At 47.7% G+C, this 21825-nt stretch overlaps 1 protein-coding gene across 6 annotated transcripts in view; it reads right to left on the bottom strand.

Moving 5' to 3' along the window:
* Nucleotides 1–14782: 14782 nt before the first annotated feature.
* Nucleotides 14783–21825, bottom strand: part of ALMS1 (ALMS1 centrosome and basal body associated protein) — a 145034-nt gene continuing 137991 nt past the window's right edge. For all 6 annotated transcript variants that reach the window (XM_030563827.1, XM_030563832.1, XM_030563829.1 and 3 more), the window contains one exon: nt 14783–15064. In XM_030563827.1, the coding sequence (XP_030419687.1) occupies nt 15020–15064 (45 nt within the window). In that variant the 3' untranslated portion in view covers nt 14783–15019. The remainder of the gene's footprint in view (nt 15065–21825) is intronic.

The raw sequence follows: 21825 nt of genomic DNA, 5'->3' as shown, positions 1-21825 counted from the left end.
AAAATTACATGGCCTCCGTAGCACATACAAGCAGTCTATTTTTAAGTCTTAATATTGCTGCATTTACACCTTATTGGGCAGAAAACTCATATGCCTCAAATTACAGAAGCTGCAAATAGCTCAAAACAAGAAAGTACACAGTACAGGAAAACATTACACCCAGTGGTCACACATCTGAACCAGGATTCAACAGTGGCCACTGTTGCCCCAAGCAAGTGCATTTGCATCTGTGCTGGCAATACTTGTGCAGCGCTACAAGCACCTGCATGGCACACACCTGGCAGGGGCTTGCTAGGATCAAATGCCTCACATTTAGGTGTGCAAGGCTGGCACGCAGAAGATCCACCTTTGTATTCACAAATGGAGCATGGTTAATCTGGACTAAGAATCAATATACATGGAATCATCATGCCATTCTTGCTGGAATCTCTTTTCGGGACAGAACAGCATTTTAACAGCTACAAAAGCCAGGATGCATTTAAGGTCTTGTAGAAGGGTGAGTTTACCTGGTCTGACATCAGGAAGATCAGTTGCTGCAGTTTCCCCTTATTGAGTTCTCCAGTAACAAACAGCACAGCCAGATCATTGGCTCCTTCTTGGGAGTGTGGCTTATTAAAATGTCAGTTCAGTTCAACTCAAATGAAAACCAGGCTCTTCCAGACAGTACAGTTCATTCAGCTCCTTACCAGACCCCACAGTTTCTCCCCTGAAATCCAGGGCCTGCTGCCTCTGTCCCAGTCCTCTTCCGTCCTTCATTATAGTAGTTCCAGCCAGCATTTTCCAACTAGCTGGTGTGGAGAACCTCTTCCCAGGTCTTCTTAGACCCTGGACCTCCTGCAGGTGTGTCTCATCTAACTGAACAGTTTCCCTCCTATTAGAAGCCTGGATTACTAAGACTCAGGTGGTGTTCAGGCGATTACCTCATCCCTAGCCTCAAAAAAAATCAATGGGGAGGCAGTCAACTAGGCAGAGGCCAAGCTGAGCCCAAGTCTCTCAGGGTATGTCTACACTGCAACTGAACACCCCTGGCTGGCCCATGTCGGCTGGCGCAGGCTGCGGAACTGTAACATTGCAATGTAGATGTTCACGCTCAGGCTGAAGTCTGAGTTCTAGGACCCCATGAGGGGAAAGTTCTCAGAGCCCAGGCTCAAACCCACGCCCGAATATCCACACTGCAATTTTACAGCCCCATGAGCTTAAGTCAACTGGCACAGGCCAGCTGCAGGTGTTTAATTGCATTGTAGACTAGGGTTACAATATGGTATGGCCACAACCACATGTAAACCATGGTTATTTTTAATAGGGGCAGCTGTATTATTCTGGGCTCCTTAGCGCCTCTTAAAGCTGGTAATGTTGAAAGGCGCTAAAATGATTTGCATATACACCTCTACCCCGATATAACGGTGTCCTCAGGAGTCAGAAATTCTTACGGCATTATAGGTGAAACCGCATTATATCAAACTTGCTTTGATCCGCAGGAGTGCACAGTCCCGCCCCCCTGGAGCACTGCTTTACTGCATTATATCCAAATTAGTGTTATATCGGGTCACATTATATCGGGGTAGAGGTGTACTGGGTTAGATACTGGCTCCAGTGAAGTCAATGGGAGTTTTACTGTTGACTTCAATAGGGCCAGTATTTAATCCACCAATCTTTTGTTCTATGCCCACCAGGCACAGCTCTTTAGAGAGCATATATGTAGCATTTATCAGAGGGGTAGCTATGTTAGTCTGGATCTGAAAAAGCAGCAAACAATCCTGTGGCACCTTATAGACTAACAGACGTTTTGGAGCATGAGCTTTCGTGGGTGAATACCCACTTCATCAGATGAAGTGGGTATTCACCCACGAAAGCTCATGCTCCAAAACGTCTGTTAGTCTATAAGGTGCCACAGGATTCTTTGCTGCTTATATGTAGCATTGTAGTTGACAAGGTGTGTTATGCGGAACACACCTGTAGGAAAGCACGCTACAAGACAATTATCCATTGGAAAAAAGGAAGTAGTGGTTAAAAAGGCCTGGGATCTGGGGAGGTTAGAAATTCTAGGGTTTTCCTAGAATCTGAGATGCAGGAGGCACCACTCCCCTTCCTCTTTGACAGTTCTCAATAAATCATTTAGTGAGATGGCTTTTCAACAACAATACCCCCGAAAGATTCCCTCCTAAGATTGCCCATTCATCATAAGAGACTGACTCCTACCAACAACCTTAAAACTCCTAGATGAACTCCACAGAATATAATAGCATTACCATGGAGTGAGGATATCACGCTCAACACTGCAGAGGAGACAGGCCCTGTCCCAAGGACCTTACAGTCTAATTCAGATTCAGAGGCCCTAATTCTCTTCTCACTCATACTATTCTTATGTTCGTGTGACTCCACTAGCTTCAGTAGTGTTTCTCCCAATATATACTACTCTAAAGGGATAATCTGGCTCAAAGAGTATAGACCAGGGGCCAAATCCTAAAGTCCTTCCTTACTCAGTTTTTACTAATCCTTTCCTCGGGCAAAACTGTCACTGACTTCACAAGGGTTTTTCCTTAGAAAAGCCTTTCAAAAGTTGAGTAAGCAACTCAGAATTTGACACCAGAGACATAACAGCTCCCATACGATGCTGTTTCTAGCAGTGGTGGTAACTAGGAGAAGATCAGCCTTCAAAGACTGCATGGAGGAAACAAAGGAAAAGAAAGCTGTTTGATACAGGAAAAGGGCACCCTTCCAAGCATAAGTGGCTTCCTCAAAACCTGGTTCCCACCCCCAATCATCCCCCCCCACACACCACATGCAGTTTCCTATCACCTCTATTCCAGCCTTATACATGTTTTATCCTCCAAAGGGGGATAAGACAGCAAACCCAATCCAAATTTGCTAGGTATCTAATGCAAGGTGCCAGTTCCCATACTATCCCCTCAGCAATGCATATGGTAGCAAATATACACCAAGTGATAACAGTAAAACTCAAGGCTTCTCTCAGACTCTGGAGACAGGACTCAAAATCACAAGACAGAGCTGCTGCCCAGTATGTTGAGATAGATGACCATGATACCCAAGGTCTCACTGATGTTTACACATATTCCCTCTCTGCACATTGGTCGTAGCAGTTGTGGCAAAACATAAGAACAGCCATACTGGGTCAGATCAATGGTCTATCTAGCCCAGTATCCTGTCTTCAGACAGCGAGCAGTGCCAAATGCTTCAGAAGGAATGAACAGAACAGAGCAATTATCAAGTGATCCATCCTCTGTCATCCAGTCCCAGCTTCTAGCAGTCAGAGGCTTGGGACACCCAGAGAACGGGATTGCATTCCTGACTATCTTGGCTAATAGACATTGACGGATCTATCCTCCAGGAACTTATCTAATTCTTTTTTGAACCCGCTGGTTGACTCTGCATTCTGTGAAGTACTTCCTTTCATTTATTTTAAATCTCATTAATTTCATTGGGTGGCCCCTGGTTCTTGTGTTATGGGAAGGGGCAAATAACATTTCCTTATTCATTTTCTCCACCCTATTCATGGATTTTCCAAAAAAAGCAGACAGCGAAGCATCTCAGACAAAATAAGAGACCAGAGAAACTGTGCACAGTCTCTGGGCCTCCACACAAATGCCTCTGCCCTCTATTAATGTTCAGAGATCTGTGGGAATTCCTCTCATAATGCAGCATGGCAGGGAGTTAGGAAAATCGTGTCCCCTGCTGTTTTCACAGGCAATTACAATTTCCCTGAGGAAATGATCTGAAGGACACTGCACAGTGGGACTCATTGGGTTTCCTGGCTCTTCAGCATTTTCCCCCTTAGCTGGAGACAAGATAGTCTATTATTATTCATTGATTGTTCAGTGTACCCGGTTCTGTACAAAGCGAGGGGGAGACATTATCTCTGCTCCAAGGATCTGAGAGAAGAGAGGCCCGGTGGATTGGGAGGTGGAAGGGAGTTCCATGCGTAGGAGGCAGCACAGAAGAAAGTACAAACAGCAGAAAGAAGGTTCATAAGAGAGGTGGGCCCAATAAAATCCTGAATTCAAACAGATCGGAGTGTTTGGAAAGGCTGGCTCTGAACTTTGCAGTTTGGGCCCGACTCTTGATCATAAATTCCCCCTACTGCTCAAACCAAAGGAGTTGCTCCTCTACCTCACTGAGTAATTATTTTATCTACTAGAGTGCCTGCCTTTCCCATCAGGGTGCTGTACAGACCATTAAAATAAGAGTAATAATTTACCTCGTAAATCAAACAAGATAGAAAAAAGGGGAACATGGATCTCACACAAGAACTGATAATTAAAACAAATTCTCTGGAAACACATGTGGTTTTGGTGCTGGGAGTTGTGGGTTCCACTCCCCCATATGTGGTTACAAAATTGGAACAAGACTATTGTAAAGAACTATGAACCTCAGATTCTCTGCAGCAAGCATGCATTCCACCTTATTTGTCACAATATGGAACAGAACAGTGAGTATGTGTTGAATCCACCACTGCTCTCCAGGAGGAAGCAAGAAGACAGATGGATGGCCACAGGATTGAGGGGACAGGAAACCTATGTTCTAACTACACACTTGCTGTGTGACTTATAAATCACTTGGACCCAATTTCTATAGGTGCTGAGAACTTGCAGTTTATGTTGACTTCAGGTGAAGTTGCAGGTTCTCAGAACCTGGGTAAAGCATGCCTTTACTCTTTCATCTGGAAAATAGAGATAATATTCCTTTTTTTCCCTGGAGTATTGTAAATATTAAACAACGGTTAAGCTGCTCAAATTCCTTGATGAATGATGCTGTAAAAGGACCAAGTATAAATTCCAGATACAGCACAAACTGTATTGTAGACTCCTTGAACATTAAGTATTTCCACCAGCAGGATTGTTTTTACCAAATTAGATTGACCCTCCACCAATTGAGGGGTTATGGCTGTTTGTTGCTAAGGCTTCAAACCTGCAGCTCCAGCAGCTTCTGGAAGTCCAAGTGGCAGTGACAGCCCAGAGCATTTAAGAACCAGACTGTGAGTGTCTCTTTCAGAAAGAGATGATGTCTAAGTCATCCACTTCTTTACAGATGGTGCAACGTGTAACTACCTGCTCATTGTTTATTATTTCTATTGTGGTAGCACCTAGGAAAGCCTCAAACAGTTTAATGGACAGCCTCTAATGTCCTTCTGACTTGCAATATATTTGATTGATGTTTGACTCTTGTAGTTTCCTGGGCAGCTAGACAGGTATAATGCAGAAATCTAAATGTAATCAAACCAAGCAGAACTAACTGAAAATAGGAAGGTCCCCAAAGCTTACCATTGGGCATTAACAGGCCATTAAAGGTCACTGTGGACATGTGCTTTTCATCAGCTGAAAACTTTAAAAAACTTGAACAATGAAGCTAACTGACTTTTTAATTAGCATCTATGGCGAGATAACACAAAACTAAGCAGATTCCATACAGCTATATTCCTTTTCCTGCGGGAACAGGTCAGCCAAATGTATACCACAGGAATGGGTCCAATAAATAAGGCAAAAGCTTTAGCAAGCACTTGTAGACTCTTCTGCAGCATTTGGAGATGGTTACATTGTTCCAAATGGACACTTGAAAAGTCATTAACAGGAACTTTCATCCCAGAGGATCCCAAGTAACAATGATTAGTCAGATGGGCAGTGAGGGATAGTCCATTAACATAGTTTTTTAAAAGAGGAAGGGTCTAAAGAGATTGCTAGTCACCAGGGCCAGCTCCAGGCACCAGCCCAGCAAGCAGGTGCTTGGGGCAGCCAACAGAGAGGGGCGGCACATCTGGCTCTTCAGCAGCAGGTCCCTCACTCCCTCTCGGAGCGAAGGACCAGCCGCTGAATTCCCGCCGAAGACTGAAACAGCGGCGGTACAGCTGATCGCAATCGTGGCTTTTTTTTTTCGCTGCTTGGGGTGGCAAAACCCCTGGAGCCGGCCCTGCTAGTCACCACCTTGACCCTCCATCCTTGCATGCTATTTCACATTCCCCACCCTTTGACTATGTTTTTTTAGACTGTAAACTCTTCGTCCGGGGATTGTGTCTTCCTGTACACCATTACAGCGTTTACCACACTTTGGATGCTACTGTGACAAACAAGTAATAATAAAAGCCCTTTCTAAACTACATAAGGAGATGCTGTCACTCTGTCTCATTTCCTCTTGACTCTGCGGTAGAACATGACAGCTGCTTAAGAGCACGATACCACTAGTTTAGCAGAGGTGAAAACTCTTGAACTGGATCCTCACATGGGGTAATTCAGTGTAGCTCCACTGACTTCACTGAAACTACATCAATTTACATCAGCTGAGGATCTGGTCCATCATATGCAATGGAAGCTTCAGGGGGCATTCAGCTGGGCAGTCTAATTAGTCAGGACACTGGAGCTTTCATCTCTAACTTTTATGAAAAGCGCTGCGAAATTTTTAATGATCACAAGAATTTGAGGCCCCTTTTATATTTCACCCTTCTAGATGAAATGAATACAGAATTATACAGTAAAGCTTTATACCCAAGAGAATTCTTTGTATTTAATAAATAATATCTCCGCCTTAACTATAGTGAAGCAGGAAATATTGCAATTATAACAACTCTCAGTTTGCATGTACTTGTTTTACTCAGATGCCTTTCCTGTTTATGCATTCATACAGCCTCATCTGTGGTAAGCAAAAGACGGTTACTCACCTTTGTAACTGTTGTTGTTCGAGATGTGTTGTTCATATCCATTCCAGTTAGGTGTGCGCGCCGTGCGTGCATGCTCGTTGGAAGATTTTTACCCTAACAACTCCGGTGGGTCGGCAGGTCGCCCCCTGGAGTGGCGCCGCCATGGCGCTAGATATATACCCCTGCCAACCCGACCGCTACTCAGTTCCTTCTTGCCGGCTACTCCGACAGTGGGGAAGGAGGGCGGGTGTGGAATGGATATGAGCAACACATCTCGAAGAACAACAAACAGTTACAAAGGTGAGTAACCGTCTTTTCTTCTTCGAGTGATTGCTCATATCCATTCCAGTTAGGTGATTCCCAAGCCTTACCTAGGCGGTGGGGTCGAAGTGAGATGTCGCAGAGTGCAACACTGCGGAGTCGAAGGCTGCGTCATCCCTAGACGGCTGAACCAGGGCATAGTGGGAGGCAAAGGTGTGGACCGAGGACCAGGTCGCTGCGCAACAGATTTCATGAATGGGCATGTGAGCGAGGAAAGCAGCCGATGAGGCCTGAGCCCTGGTGGAGCACGCAGTCACGTGGCCTGAGGGGACGTGAGCCAAGTTGTAACAGGCGCAGATGCACGACGTTACCCAGGAGGAAATCCGCTGCGAGGAGACGAGTAGGCCCTTGATACGCTCAGCCACTGCGACAAAGAGTTGGGGGGTTCTGCGAAATGGCTTAGTTCGCTCGATATAAAAAGCGAGCGCTCTACGGACGTCTAGGGAGTGTAGTTGCTGCTCCCTGCGAGATGAATGTGGCTTTGGGAAGAAGACAGGTAGGAAGATCTCCTGGTTAACATGGAAGGCCGATACCACTTTGGGGAGAAAGGCTGGATGTGGTCGCAACTGCACCTTGTCCCTGTGGAACACAGTATATGGGGGATCTACTGTGAGGGCCCAAAGCTCCAAGACTCGTCTCGCGGATGTGATGGCCACCAGGAAAACGGTTTTCCAGGAGAGGTAGAGAAGGGAGCAAGTTGCTAACGGTTCGAATGGAGCGGACATGAGTCTGGCAAAAACCAGGTTAAGATCCCATGTAGGGGCAGGGCGGCGTACTTGGGGGTAGAGGCACTTCAGGCCCTTAAGGAACCTAGACACCATCGGGTGAGAGAATACCGAGCGACCATCTTCCCCTGGGTGAAAGGTAGAGATGGCCGCCAAATGGACCCTCAGAGATGATACCACCAGGCCCTATTGTTTAAGGGACCAGAGGTAATCCAAGATGTTGGAAATGGAGATCTCAGTGGGAAGGAAGTTCCGCTCCACGCACCAGCATGTGAAACTCAGACTCAGACTCTAGGACTGGAAGGGACCTCGAGAGGTCATCGAGTCCAGTCCCCTGCCATCATGGCAGGACCAAATACTGTCTAGACCATCCCTGATAGACATTTATCTAACCTACTCTTAAATATCTCCAGCGATGGAGATTCCACAACTTCCCTAGGCAACCTATTCCAGTGTTTAACTACCCTGACAGTTAGGAACGCTTCCACTTGGCCAAATATGTCGCTCTAGTGGAAGGCTTTCTGCTACCCAGGAGCACCTGTTGCACTGGGGTAGAGCAACGCAGCTCAGACTGGGTCAGCCACGCAGGAGCCATGCTGTGAGGTGGAGCGACTGAAGGTCCGGGTGACGCAGCTTGCCGTGGTCCTGGGTGATCAGGTTCAGGTGAAGAGGCAGGGGGACACGGTCGGCTATGGATAGGTCTAGCAGCATGGTGTACCAGTGGTGCCGAGGCCACGCTGGAGCTATCATGATCAAGTGGGCTTTGTCCCTGCGTACTTTCAGTAGGACCTTGTGGACAAGCAGAAATGGTGGAAAGGCGTAGAGCAGGTGTGTCATCCACGGTACAAGGAAGGTGTCTGCCACTGAACCCGGTGAGAGGCCTTGAAAGGAACAGAACATCTGGCATTTCCTGTTTCTGTGGGAAGCAAAGAGGTCCATCCGGGGAAACCCCCACCTCCGGAAGAGCGAAAGAGCAACGTCTGGGCGAAGGGACCATTCGTGGGAAAGGAAGGATCTGCTGAGGCGATCCACCAGCATGTTCTGAACTCCCGGGAGAAAGGACGCGATGAGGTGTATAGAATGGGCTATGCAGAAGTCCCAGAGTCGTAAGGTCTCTTGACACAGGTGAAGATCTCGTGCCGCCCTGCTTGTTTATACAGTGCATGGCCGTTGTGTTGTCGGTGAATACTGACACACAACGGCCCTGTAAGTGTTGTCGGAACATCTGGCAAGCGAGGCGGACCGCTCTCAGCTCCCAGACGTTGATGTGGAGGGTCAGCTCTTGAGATGACCAAAGGCCCTGGATGCGTAGGTGCCCGAGGTGAGCCCCCCAACCCAGGGATGATGCGTCCGTTGTCAGGGACGCCGAGGGCTGGGGCGGATGGAACGGGAGCCCCGCACACCCCATGGAGGGATCCAGCCACCACTCGAAGGAGTCTAGGACGGTCGGGGGAATGGTGACAACCATGTCCATAGGATCCCTGGCTGGACAGTATTGTGAGTTGAACCAGGACTGGAGGGGCCGGAGGCGCAGCCCTGCGTAGTTTGTTACGAACGTACAGGCTGCCATGTGGCCCAAGAGAGCGAGGTAAGTGCACACCAAAGTCAACGGCGCCACTTGCAGCCTCTGGATGATGGCTGCCATAGTTTGGAACCGTGACAGTGGTAGATAGGTTTTGGTAAGAGTGGAGTCCAGGGTGGCGCCAATAAATTCTATCCTCTGAGTGGGGATCAGAGTCGATTTTTCCACATTGATCATTAGACCTAGATGTAGGAAATGGTCCTTGACAATGCGGACGTGACTGACGACTCACGCCTCGGAGGTCCCACGGATGAGCCAGTCGTCTAGATATGGAAACACGTGTATCTGACTGCGGCAAATGTGGGCGGCGACTACAGCCATACCTTTGGTGAATACTCTTGGGACTGTAGAGAGGCCGAACGGGAGGACCGCGAACTGAAAATGTTGGCGGTTGGCCACGAACCGGAGGAACCTCCTGTGAGGTGGGAAGATGGCTATGTGGAAGTAGGCATCTTGCTGTCGAGGGCGGCATACCAGTCTCCAGGATCCAGGGATGGGATAATGGTCCCCAGGGATACCATACGGAACTTCAACTTTATCATGTATCTGTTGAGTTCCCGCAGATCGAGGATAGGTCTGAGACCTCCCTTTGCCTTGGGGATTAGGAAGTAGCGGGAGTAAAACCCCTTGCCCCGCTCGTGCTCCGGTACACCTCCTCTATGACCCCTTTGGCGAGGAGCATTTGCACCTCCTGTAGGAGGAGTTGCTCGTGAGAGGGGTCCCTGAAGAGAGACGAGGGTGGAAGGGCGGGATTGAAATAAATTGGAGGTGGTATCCAAGTTCCAGCGTGCGTAAGACCCAATGATCTGATGTTAGCTGGGACCACGCAGGGAGGAAAAAGGAAAGACGGCTGGAAAAAGGAGGGGACGGATCCTTTAAAGAAACTGGTACAACGCCCTCGGGCGCACCTTCAAAAGGAAGGTTTTGGCCCAGAGGAAGGCTTGGAGGAGCTTTGGTTCTGGCCCCCTTGGTTGCCCGATTGCCTTCGGCAACCGCTTCTGCCTCGCCGTCTGGCGAAGTCTTGTCTCTGCCGGGGCTGAGGGTAAGGGTGGTGCGGTTGGGGTCGGAAGGGCCTGCGCTGAGTTACCGGCGTGTGCATTCCTAATGAGTGCATAATGACCCTGTTGTCTTTTAGGCTTTGCAGCCTAAGGTCAGTTTTATCCGAAAACAGCCCTTGGCCCTCAAATGGAAGGTCCTGAATAATGTGTTGGAGCTCTGGGGAAGGCCGGAGACCTGCAGCCATGAGATATGGCGCATAGTCACGCCAGAAGCCAGAATCCTGGCGGCTGAGTCTGCGGCATCCAGGGAAGCCTGGAAGGAAGTTCTCGCCATCTTTTTCCCTTCGTTGAGGATCGCCGAGAACTCCTGTCGTGCGTCCTGTGGAAGCAACTCCTTAAATTTGTCCGCTGCCGCCCAGGTGTTGTAACTATAGCAGCTAAGGAGGGCTTGCTGATTGGACATGCGGAGTTGGGAGGGCCCTCGCAGAGTAGACTTTTCGCCCTAGCAAGTCCATGTGCCTTGCGTCCTTTGATTTAGGGGCTGGAGCCTGCTGGCCATGGCGCTCCCTCTTGTTAACCGACTGGACAACGAGGGAGCAAAGAGGAGGGTGGACATACAGATATTCATAACCCTTGGAGGGCACCATGTATTTGCGCTCTACACCTTGTGCAGCAGGCGAAACAGAGGCTGGAGACTGCCAGATTGTAGTGGCATTGGCTTGTATGGTCTTAATGAATGGAAGGGCCACTCTAGTGGGGGCATCCGATGACAATATGTCCGCCACTGGGTCTTGTACCTCCGGGACCTCCTCAGCCTGCAAGTTCATGTTCTGTGCAACACGCCTGAGGAGGTCCTGGTGGGCCCTGAGGTCAATTGGTGGAGGGCTGGCAGATGAGGTTCCAGCTACAGCCTCATCGGGGAGGATGAAGAGGAGAGACCTGGACTGAGCGGGTCTGATGAGGGCTCCGCCTGGTGGATCGTGTCTGTCTCCCTGGGGAGCTCGGAGTCCTGAGGCTGGGTCAACCCTTCCTCCATAGGAAGAGGAGGAGGCCGGGTAATTGTGGCCTCCGGCACCCTGTGTTCAGAGGCGGTCGAGCGCGATGGACTTGGGTGAGGGCCTTGGGCCTTATGGTATGCCCAAGGCGTCCAGAACCTCCACTGCTGCGGTCCATGATCTTGAGGCTGGGGCTCATGGAATAACGCAGCAGGCACGTCGGTGTCTGGGGAGTATGCACTATCCGCCTGAGAAGACACGGACAGGTGTCAGGACGGCCATGGAGGAGCCAAACGAGGCTGGTATGAGTCCTTCACCCCCATCGCTGGAGATCTCCTCGGTGCCAGGGATCGGTACCAGGAATCATACCAGTGCTGAGATCGAGACCGGGACCTGCAACCAACGCGGTGCCGGGAGGTCGACCTGGATCTCGAACGTCTGCGGCGGGACTCGCTGCGAGAGTCTCGGTGCTGGGAGCGGTGCCTAGAGCCAGAGCGGTACCGAGAGTACCGGGCAGGACGAGAGGTGGATCTGTGCCATGAGTACGGCTGGTACTGCGTAGGTGAGCGGTGCCGGGACTGCAAGCGGCGTCGAGACCGGGACCGTCCATGAGACCGTGAGCGGTGCCGGGACCTGGATCGAGATCGGTGCCGGCTCATCGATTCTAGTGAAGGAGGTCTCATAGTGGCAGGCTTGCCTCTAGAATGCAGAACCTGCACCGGCGGTGCCGGGGATTGAGGCAGGGCAGACTCAGACATTGCGATAAGGTCCCTGGCCGAGGAGAATGTTTACAGCGTGGAGAGGACCGTAAGCTCGACCACAGGTCTCACCGGGGAGCTCTCAAGGACCGGACTCGACGGCCCTCTCAGGACCGGAGTCGATGGCACCACAGTTGTCAGTGCCGCAGCAGGAGTAGGTGCCGGGCGATCCGAACGAGTCTGCATCGAAGGTGTGGAGGAAGCTGAGGGCCTCCGATCAGGTCCCTGTGCCGGAGAAGGCCAGTGCCGAGGTGTCTTGGCGGAGCCGGCGCGGTCCGGTGCCGGAGGAGCGCTCTCAGCGCTTGGTGCCGAGGACGGAGGGTTGAGGGCTGCCTCCATAAGGAGAGTCTTTAAGCGAAAGTCCCTCTCCTTTTTAGTCCGCGGCTTAAAGGCCTTGCAAATGTGGCACTTGTCGGAGATGTGCAATTCCCTGAGGCACTTTAGGCAAGAGTCGTGGGGATCACTAATGGGCATTGGCTTTTTACAGGCCGAGCATGGTTTAAACCCCAGTGAACTGGGCATGGGCCCCGGCACCGGGTGCGGGGAAGGGCTAAAGCCCAAGTCCCGCTAAACTATATACAATAACTAACTAATAACTATAAAACTAATTACACTATAGACTAAGTCAACTATATACAACAAGAGATCAAATGAATAAGGAGAAGCTAGGGAAGTGGAGGACAGCTAAGCCGCGCTCCACTGTTCCAACGACCGACACGGGCAGTAAGAAGGAACTGAGGAGCGGTTGAGTCAGCAGAGGTATATATCCAGTGCCATGGCGGCGCCACTCCAGGGGGCGACCTGCCAACCCACCGGAGTTGCTAGGGTAAAAATCTTCCGACGAGCGTGCATGTGCAGCGCGCACACCTAACTGGAATGGATATGGGCAATCACTCGAAGAAGAACAAAAGCCTACTCTGGGTATCAGGTGTAAATTGAGAATCACAGCCTTTACAATTTGTCTTCTATCACTGGGACATCAGTTATGTGTATAACCAAACATCCTGGAGAGGGCATCTAGCTAACGGAAGGTGGATTAGAAACAGAAAGAAAGATCAGTTCAACCAGAACTGGGCTGAAAATTTTGTATCAACAATTTTCTGTCCACTGAACACTTACCAGATTACACTTCTTTATCATCTTCCTGTAACACAAGTCCAATGTACCATGGGGACAGTTTGCTGCCTTACCTGCTCTTATGACACTTGAGAATGGACTTGCTGATCATCTCAAGATAGACTCCCTCGTGGATGGGAGGGCAAGGCATTCTCTTCAAAGGGCATGAGTCTAAGAAATCATCTCCACAATTGATGTGTATAATTTGTGCTCGTTAATGAAAATTCAACATTGTTGGGATGGTGGGGACAGGGATTTTTTTTCATGCTGAATGTGGTAAGATGAGGTCCTGAAACATAAACCCTTGTATCAGAGGCCTAAGGCCTGAGCTAAAGTAATGGTCAAGACTTTGCTAACATAAAGCAAAGTTAAGCTGTGAGCCAGAAGCAGGACCTGCTCACAGAAGTTGGCAAGAAGGCGGCTGCTAAAAGATATCAAGTAGTAGTAGGATGAATATGTGCCAGGATGGCACCAGAACATTCTGGTACAAACACATTTCACAGAGATAAGGAACAGGCTGACCCATCCTAAAGACACAGTCAAAAGGATAACATGATGGATAGACTTGTTTGTTCGAACCAACATGTACCAGGAGAGAGGTAGCACCCTAACACGTAGAGGGGTTGTACTCAATGTGTCAGGAGTGATGTGTAACTTGTTTGTACTTGTGTATAAGAATACATCCCTGAGTGGATGTCTTTGTCTGAACTGGTGGAGTTGGAAAATCCTGCCACTGACTGAGCCGGTCCATTGTCAGAGAGCACATATGTACTAGCAAAACTGCAGATATCTGATCTGGGGAGCTAAAGACTGTGTTTCATTTGGCAATAAACCTGGCCGGGTGCCATCATACCTTATCAAAGTTTGTGGTCATTGGGTGGTCCACTCAAAATCTGCTGTGCCAGCTATCTGCGCAGAGCTGGGACAGCACACACGCACACAGCCTACTTTTATCAACAGAGCAGAGCACCACACAGGTGACGTCTGACGACACTGGTTAGCATGTATGTGTAACTGGAACCTTGAATTTTTGAGTTGAGGCATTTTAGGCCTTCAGGATTTGAGTGCCAAAAAATTTAACACTTTTATTCTCTATGGATATAGTTTGGGAATGGGAGAACACTTTGGGAATGGAAACAGTGAATTCCCAACAAAATGGAAAAATACATTTTCCATCGGTCTTTACTGGTGATTACAACAGGATTGTATAATGGTACAGTCATTATTAATGGAAGGCACAAATCTAATCCACTCCATAGAGTGCTAAAATTGTCCCACCTTAAAGATGGTATCAGTTAGTCTGCAGGCTTATCCTATCCAATAGAAACCTTTCGTGGCTGTTTAACTCACTTTTGTGGATGCCACACATACCAAAACTGTAGAAAAAGGACTACGGTAAAGTGACAGTTACTGCAAATCAATCTGAAGCTATTTAATTTTTTCAGCAGTACAAAATAATTACAAACAGTGAACTATGAAATAAAAATTTAAAAAATCATTGTTAAAATAGTTATTAAAAATAAATATTTAAAATCTGCTGTCCACATGAGATCATGGATTCTTAAGTATTTATAAATACTACAAAACTAAATTAATCTGGGAAGGGCATAACAATGCTACTGAAACCAGTCATTTATTTAAAAAAAAATGTAAAAATCTACCATCCACATAAAATCATTGATCCTTAATTATAAATACATCCAGATTTTCAGTATGTGAAGGGAATACGACATTATTGAATTACACCAAACATACTCTGCACATTGGAATATTTACTGTGTATTCTATTCTCACATCATAAATTGATGTACATAGGAAAGATGCTGGAAACTCACTACATGCAATACACCTTATTGAAACAGAAGACTCTTTTTCCGATCAGTTCCAAGGTACTTTTCTCCCTAAGATGTGATTGGTGATTTTCTGTGGGGAAATATGAAGATAAATGACAGATTAATTAGTACTATTTCTCTAACAATGCTACTACCTAGCATTAAACTGTTCAAAACACTGTCACCAATAAGTAAATACTGATAAATCCCTTAACATAATCTTACACCAACTGTGCTTTCCCCCTTAGAGGTATAGGCAGACAAGAATGACACACTTCCTGCTGGTGGAATGGCACAAGCAGAGAACCAGAGAGGCACAAGTTCCTGTTATTACACAAGCAAATGGAGGAATAATGTGTAACTATAATTTTCCAAATAATGGTTGATATTTCAATTATGAACTCACAAACCTGTTTTGATTGATATAATGGACTTAACTGGGTGATGAAAGCAACAGTTGTTACTCCACTGTTTTAGTTGCCAGAGGTTATGCCTTGCTGTTTTCTAAATGGCAGTTTTGTAGAAAGCTGGCAGAGTTAAAAGTCTATCTATCTGATGATCTCTGACTACTATGGATTCAAAATGCTGCTCCAGACTGAACTGATCTCTGGTCCCAAAGATGAATGATAAGAACTTTAATGACCTCTCCCTTAAAAATTAAGAAAAAAAAACTGTTTAAAAGTCACTGGTGGGAGGCAACAAGGTCAAAAATCAGATTAACAGATTCGCTAAAGCAGCAAGTGGGAATCACAGCTCTGAGAAGTTTATTATTTGCTAATATGCCTCTGGAAACAACATTCTTCCTTTCCAATTGGTGTAATGACACCTAGTGGCCAATATCTTACCTACAGCCTCCCTCCCTCCCCGCCCCACCCTTAAAGTAACATGTAATCTCAAAAACTGGCTCATTGTTTCTGATTTTTAATGCATGCATGGATGCTCAGATCTTTAAAAGGGAAAATATGTAATCAAATTAATTTGTCCAACACCTGTGGGATTTTTTTCCTATGCTACCCAACTCTGATGCATCAGCAGAGCAACATCGATCCTGTGTCCTGAACGAGAAAGAGGGCCCGTGGAAAAAAACAGTAAGTGATCATGTAATTAAAGACGGTATCATAATGCATACACACAAGAGGGTCCAATCAGAGTTAGTCAACCTGGAATTCTCCCCCAGTTCCAGTCTTCTTGCCCAGCCACTCCCAGTCTGACCTAGCCAAACTCCTATTTTCTCCTTTCTCCCTGAGCCAGCCTCCAGTTCCAGTCTCCCGCCACATACTCAATGCTCCTTGTTCCAATCTACTGACCCAGCAGGTCTGGCACGTGTCCCGTCTGCATTCAAATCAGACAGCTTCCTCCTCCAGGCTTTCTGGGCCAAGAAGGGAGTCATCATTGAGAACACAGCAGATACGTTCCCTGCTCTCAGTTATTGCACCCACAACCCAGCTCTGACAGAGTCTACAGCAGCTCAGAACTGCAATGCAGGGAAATTCCTGCTCAGCCACAGGCTATACAGTCTGGCTTCCTTCTTCATAGGGGAAGTTTCCATTTTAAATGGCAAAATTCAATATCTTCCATCAGTGTTTGAAGTGTTGTAGTAGCTGGGAAGGTCCCAGAATATTTGTCCAGTAAGAAGAGGTTACTCACCCGCGCAGTAACTGAGGTTCTTCGAGATGAGTGTCCCTGTGAGTGCTCCACTCCAGGTGTTGGTGTGTCCCTGCGCCTTCGCTCGGAGATTTTGACAGCACGCACAGAACCTGTCCCACACACTGACTGTGCCTTAATAGTACATGTGCCCGACTGGTCTCCTCAGTTTCTTCTCTACAACGGAGGCTACCCCAGCTCCGAAGTAGAGGGGAGGAGGGTGGGTAGCGGAGCACCCAGAGGGACACTCATCTTGAAGAAGGCCAGTTACTGCAAAGGTGAGTAACCTTCTCTTCTTCGAGAGATGCCCCTGTGGGTGCTCCACTCCAGGTGACTTAAAAGCAGTGTATCTCAAGGAGGTAGGGACTTTGGATCTGGAACAAACGTGGTAGACAGTACAGCTCTGCCCAATCGTGTATCAGTGAGAGGGCCTTGAGTAAGGGCATAATGCTTAACAAATGTGTGTTCAGAAGTCCAAGGGGCCGCTTCACACATGTCAGCCAGAGGAATTCTGTGTAGAAAAGCCACAGGGGTAGCTACAGATCTAGCGGAGTGAGTCCTGATGCAGGCTGGAGGAACTGTCTCCTTTAATTGATAGCACAGGCGGATATAAGCAGAGATCCAGCTGGAAAGTCTCTGGGTGGAAATAGATGTCCCCTTGGATTGTTCTGCAATGGAGACAGAGTCTGGAAGAGTTCCTAAAGGGTCTGGTTCCATCCGAATAAAAGGACAAAGCCCTGCGTACATCCAATGTATGCACTGTGGATTCAAAGGTGTTTATTTGCATGCGGTTTAGGAAAGGTTGGTTGGTAAGTGTATAGATTCGTTAATGTGGAATGACGAATGTACCTTTGGAAGAAATTTGGTGTGTATCATAGAATCATAGACTTTAAGATCAGAAAGGACCATTATGATCATCTAGTCTGACCTCCTGCACAATGCAGTCCACAGAATCTCACCCACCCACTCCTGTATCAAACCTGTGTCTGAGCCATTGAAGTCCTCAAATCATGGTTTAAAGATTTCAAGGTGCAGAGAACCTTCCAGCAAGTGACCCATGCCCACTGCTGCAGAGGAAGGCGAAACCCCCCCTGGGCCTCTGCCAATCTGCCCCGGAGGAAAATTCCTTCCCGACTCCAAATATGGCGATGGGCTAAACCCTGAGCACATGCGCAAGACTCACCAGCCAGCACCCAGGAAAGAATTATCTGCAGTAACTCAGATCCTATCCCATCTAACATCCCATCACAAGCCACTGGGCATATTTACCGCTAGTAGTCAAAGATGAATTAATTGACAAAATTAGGCTATCCCATTATTCCATCCCCTCCATAAACTTATCAAGCTTAGTCTTGAAGCCAGATATGTCTTTTGCCCCCACTACTCCCCTTGGAAGGCTGTTCCAGAACTTCACTCCCCTAATGGTTAGAAACCTTCATCTAATTTCAAGTCTAAACTTCCTGATAGCCAGTTTATATCCATTTGTTCTTGTGTACACATTGGTACTAAGTTTAAATAATCTCTCTCCCTCCCTGGTATTTATTCCTCTGATAAATTTATAGAGAGCAATCATATCTCCCCTCAGCCTTCTTTTGATTAGGCTAAACAAGCCAAGCTCTTGGAGTCTCCTTCCATATGACAGGGTTTCCATTCCTCGGATCATCCTAGAAGCCCTTCTCTGAACCTGTTCCAGTTTGAATTCATCCTTCTTAAACATGGGAGACCAGAATTGCATACAGTATTCCAGATGAGGTCTCACCAGTGCCTTGTATAACGGTACTAACACCTCCTTATCTCTACTGGAAATACCTTCTCTGATGCATCCCAAGACCGCATTAGCTTTTTTCTCGGCCATATCACATTGGCAGCTCATAGCCATCCTGTGATCAACCAATACTCCGAGGTCCTTCTCCTCCTCTGTTACTTCTAACTGATGCCTCCCCAGCTTATAACAATAGTTCTTGTTATTAATCCCTAAATGCATGAAGTTGCACTTTTCACTATTAAATTTCATCCTATTAAATAAAAAAATAAAAAATAAATATATGGAGATATACCTCTCTCATAGAACTGGAAGGGACCCTGAAAGGTCATCAAGTCCAGCCCCCTGCCTTCACTAGCAGGACCAGTCAGAGGGTAACCATGTCCTTAAAAAATATTGCATCAGATGGGTCCGCCATGAGAGCTGCTATTTCTCCTGCCCATCTGGCGGAGGTGATTGCCAATAAGAATGTTGTTTTCATAGCCCTGGTCTACACTATGAGTTTAGGTCAAATTTAGCAGCGTTAGATTGATTTAACCATGCAACCGTACACACGACGAAACCATTTTTGTTGACTTAAAGGGCTCTTAAAATCGATTTCTGTACTCCTCCCTGATGAGGGGACTTGCGCTGAAATCGACATCACTAGGTCAAATTTGGGGTAGTGTGGATGCAATTCGACGGTACTGGCCTCCAGGAGCTATCCCAGAGTGCTCCATTGTGACTACTCTGGACAGCACTTTGAACTCAGATGCACTAGCCTGGTACACAGGAAAAGCCCAGGGTACTTTTGAATTTCATTTCCTACCTGGCCAGTGTGGCGAACTCAGCAGCATTCAGCAGCACAGATGACCATGCAGTCCCCCTAGAATGTTTCTAAGCTCCCCCTATCATCTCCATCTCTGAGGTTATTGCAGATAGCGAACAGGAGCAGCTAACAGGGAGTTTTGCAAGGGAGTTCGGAAGGGGAGTAGGAAGGGAGGGGGGGTCCCTTGTCGGTCTCAACTGTGACCCATTGGTCCCCTGAACCTATAAACTGAGCCACATCCAAAACCTTTCTGTTTACAGCAGAGCAGAGCGGACAGGGAGCTGTAGACGGGAATTTGAGAGAGTTTGACAGAGGGAGGCTTACAATGGTGAGGAGGACCCGCAACACCTGTGCCAGCACTGCTTCTGTCTCCTCCACCTGTGCCTGTAGCCAGACAGAGCACCAAAGCATGGATGCTTTTACCCAGATTCTGGTGTGGGCTTGCAAAGACTGTAATTTGCAATTTCCACTTACTGATATCCAGGCTGGGGGTGGCATCCAATGTGAAAGGTGCCTACTGGTGGAGTCTCTCAGGCAGCAGGTGGGAGAGCTACAGGAGGAGGTGGCTAGGCTGAGGAACATCCATATCCATGAGCAATTCCTGGACAGTATCCATGTGGAGACAGCTAACGGTGCTGTCCCAGTTGACAGGACTACTGACACTCCAGTGAAGGAGGAGATGCCTCAGGGTGTATCTGACACTCCAGTGGAGGAGGAGGCTCAGGGTGGACACAGCCAGCTGGTTACTTCTAGCAGCAGGCAGTGCTCCACCGCTGCTGCGAACCCTCCTGCTGTGCTAAAAGATAACTGTTATGCTCTTCTTGATACAGGAGAGAAGGAATCACCCCCAACAGTTAAGGGGGTGAAGCCTCGTAACCCTAAGGCTGGGAGGTCTGCTGCCACCACTGATAAGAAACGTAGGGTAGTGGTGGTTGGAGACTCTCTGCTGAGGGGGACGGAGACACCCATCTGTCGCCCTGACCGTTCATCCCGGGAGGTATGCTGCCTGCCAGGGGCCCGTATCCGAGATGTTACAGAGGCATTGTCGAGGATTATCCGGCCTTCTGACTACTACCCCATGCTACTCATCCATGTGGGCACAAATGATACTGCGAGGTGTGACACTGAGCAGATCAAGAGTGACTACAGGGCTCTGGGAGTACGGGTTAAGGAGTTTGGCGCGCAGGTGGTATTCTCTTCGATTTTTCCTGTTGAAGGTAGGGGTCCGGGCAGAGACAGATGCATCGTGGAGGTGAATGCCTGGCTGCGAAGATGGTGTCGCCAGGAGGGCTTTGGCTTCCTCGACCACGGGATGCTATTCGAGGAAGGACTGCTAGGAACAGATGGCGTTCACCTTTCGAAGAGGGGAAAGGCATTATTTGCGCACAGACTGGCTAACCTACTAAGGAGGGCTTTAAACTAGGTTCGACGGGGACAGGTGAGCAAAGCCCACAGGTAAGTGGGGAACAAGGCCTGGGAGATGGGTTGGAAACAGGAGGGAGCACGGGCTATAATGGCAGAGAGGAAGGAGGGTCAGGGCGAAGCTGGGAGGCAAGATCAAACCAGTATCTTAGATGCCTATATACAAATGCAAGAAGTATGGGTAATAAGCAGGAAGAACTGGAAGTGCTAATAAATAAATACAACTATGACATTATTGGCATTACTGAAACTTGGTGGGATAATACACACGACTGGAATGTTGGTGTGGATGGGTATAGTTTGCTCAGGAAGGATAGATAGGGGAAAAAGGGAGGAGGTGTTGCCTTATATATTAAAAATGTACACACTTGGACTGAGGTGGAGATGGACATAGGAGACGGAAGTGTGGAGAGTCTCTGATGTCGTGCTGGGAGTCTACTACAGGCCACCTAATCAGGTGGAAGAGGTGGATGAGGCTTTTTTCAAACAACTAACAAAATCATCCAAAGCCCAAGATTTGGTGGTGATGGGGGACTTCAACTCTCCAGATATATGTTGGGAAAATAACACCGCGGGGCACAGACTATCCAATAAGTTCCTGGACTGCACTGCAGACAACTTTTTATTTCAGAAAGTTGAAAAAGCTACTAGGGGGGAAGCTGTTCTAGACTTGATTTTAACAAATAGGGAGGAACTTGTTGAGAATTTGAAAGTAGAAGGAAGCTTGGGTGAAAGTGATCATGAAATCATAGAATTTGCAATCCTAAGGAAGGGTAGAAGGGAGTACAGCAGAATAGAGACAATGGATTTCAGGAAGGCGGATTTTGGTAAACTCAGAGAGCTGATAGGTAAGGTCCCATGGGAATTAAGACTGAGGGGAAAAACAACTGAGGAAAGTTGGCAGTTTTTCAAAGGGACGCTATTAAGGGCCCAAAAGCAAGTTATTCCAATGGTTAGGAAAGATAGAAAATATGGCAAAAGACCACGAAGGATGAATATAGGCAAATAACACAGGAATGCAGAGGCAAGATTAGAAAAGCAAAGGCACAAAATGAACTCAAACTAGCTATGGGAATAAAGGGAAACAAGAAGACTTTTTACAAATACATTTGAAGCAAGAGGAAGACTAAGAACAGGGTAGGCCCACTGCTCAATGAGGAGGGGGAAACAGTAACGGGAGACTTGGAAATGGCAGAGATGCTTAATGACTTCTTTG

This window comes from Gopherus evgoodei, chromosome 5 (assembly GCF_007399415.2).
Source record: "Gopherus evgoodei ecotype Sinaloan lineage chromosome 5, rGopEvg1_v1.p, whole genome shotgun sequence".
Classification (NCBI taxonomy): domain Eukaryota; kingdom Metazoa; phylum Chordata; order Testudines; family Testudinidae; genus Gopherus; species Gopherus evgoodei.
The sequence above is the reverse complement of the archived record's forward strand: the minus strand, read 5'-3'. Positions and strand labels throughout refer to the sequence as shown.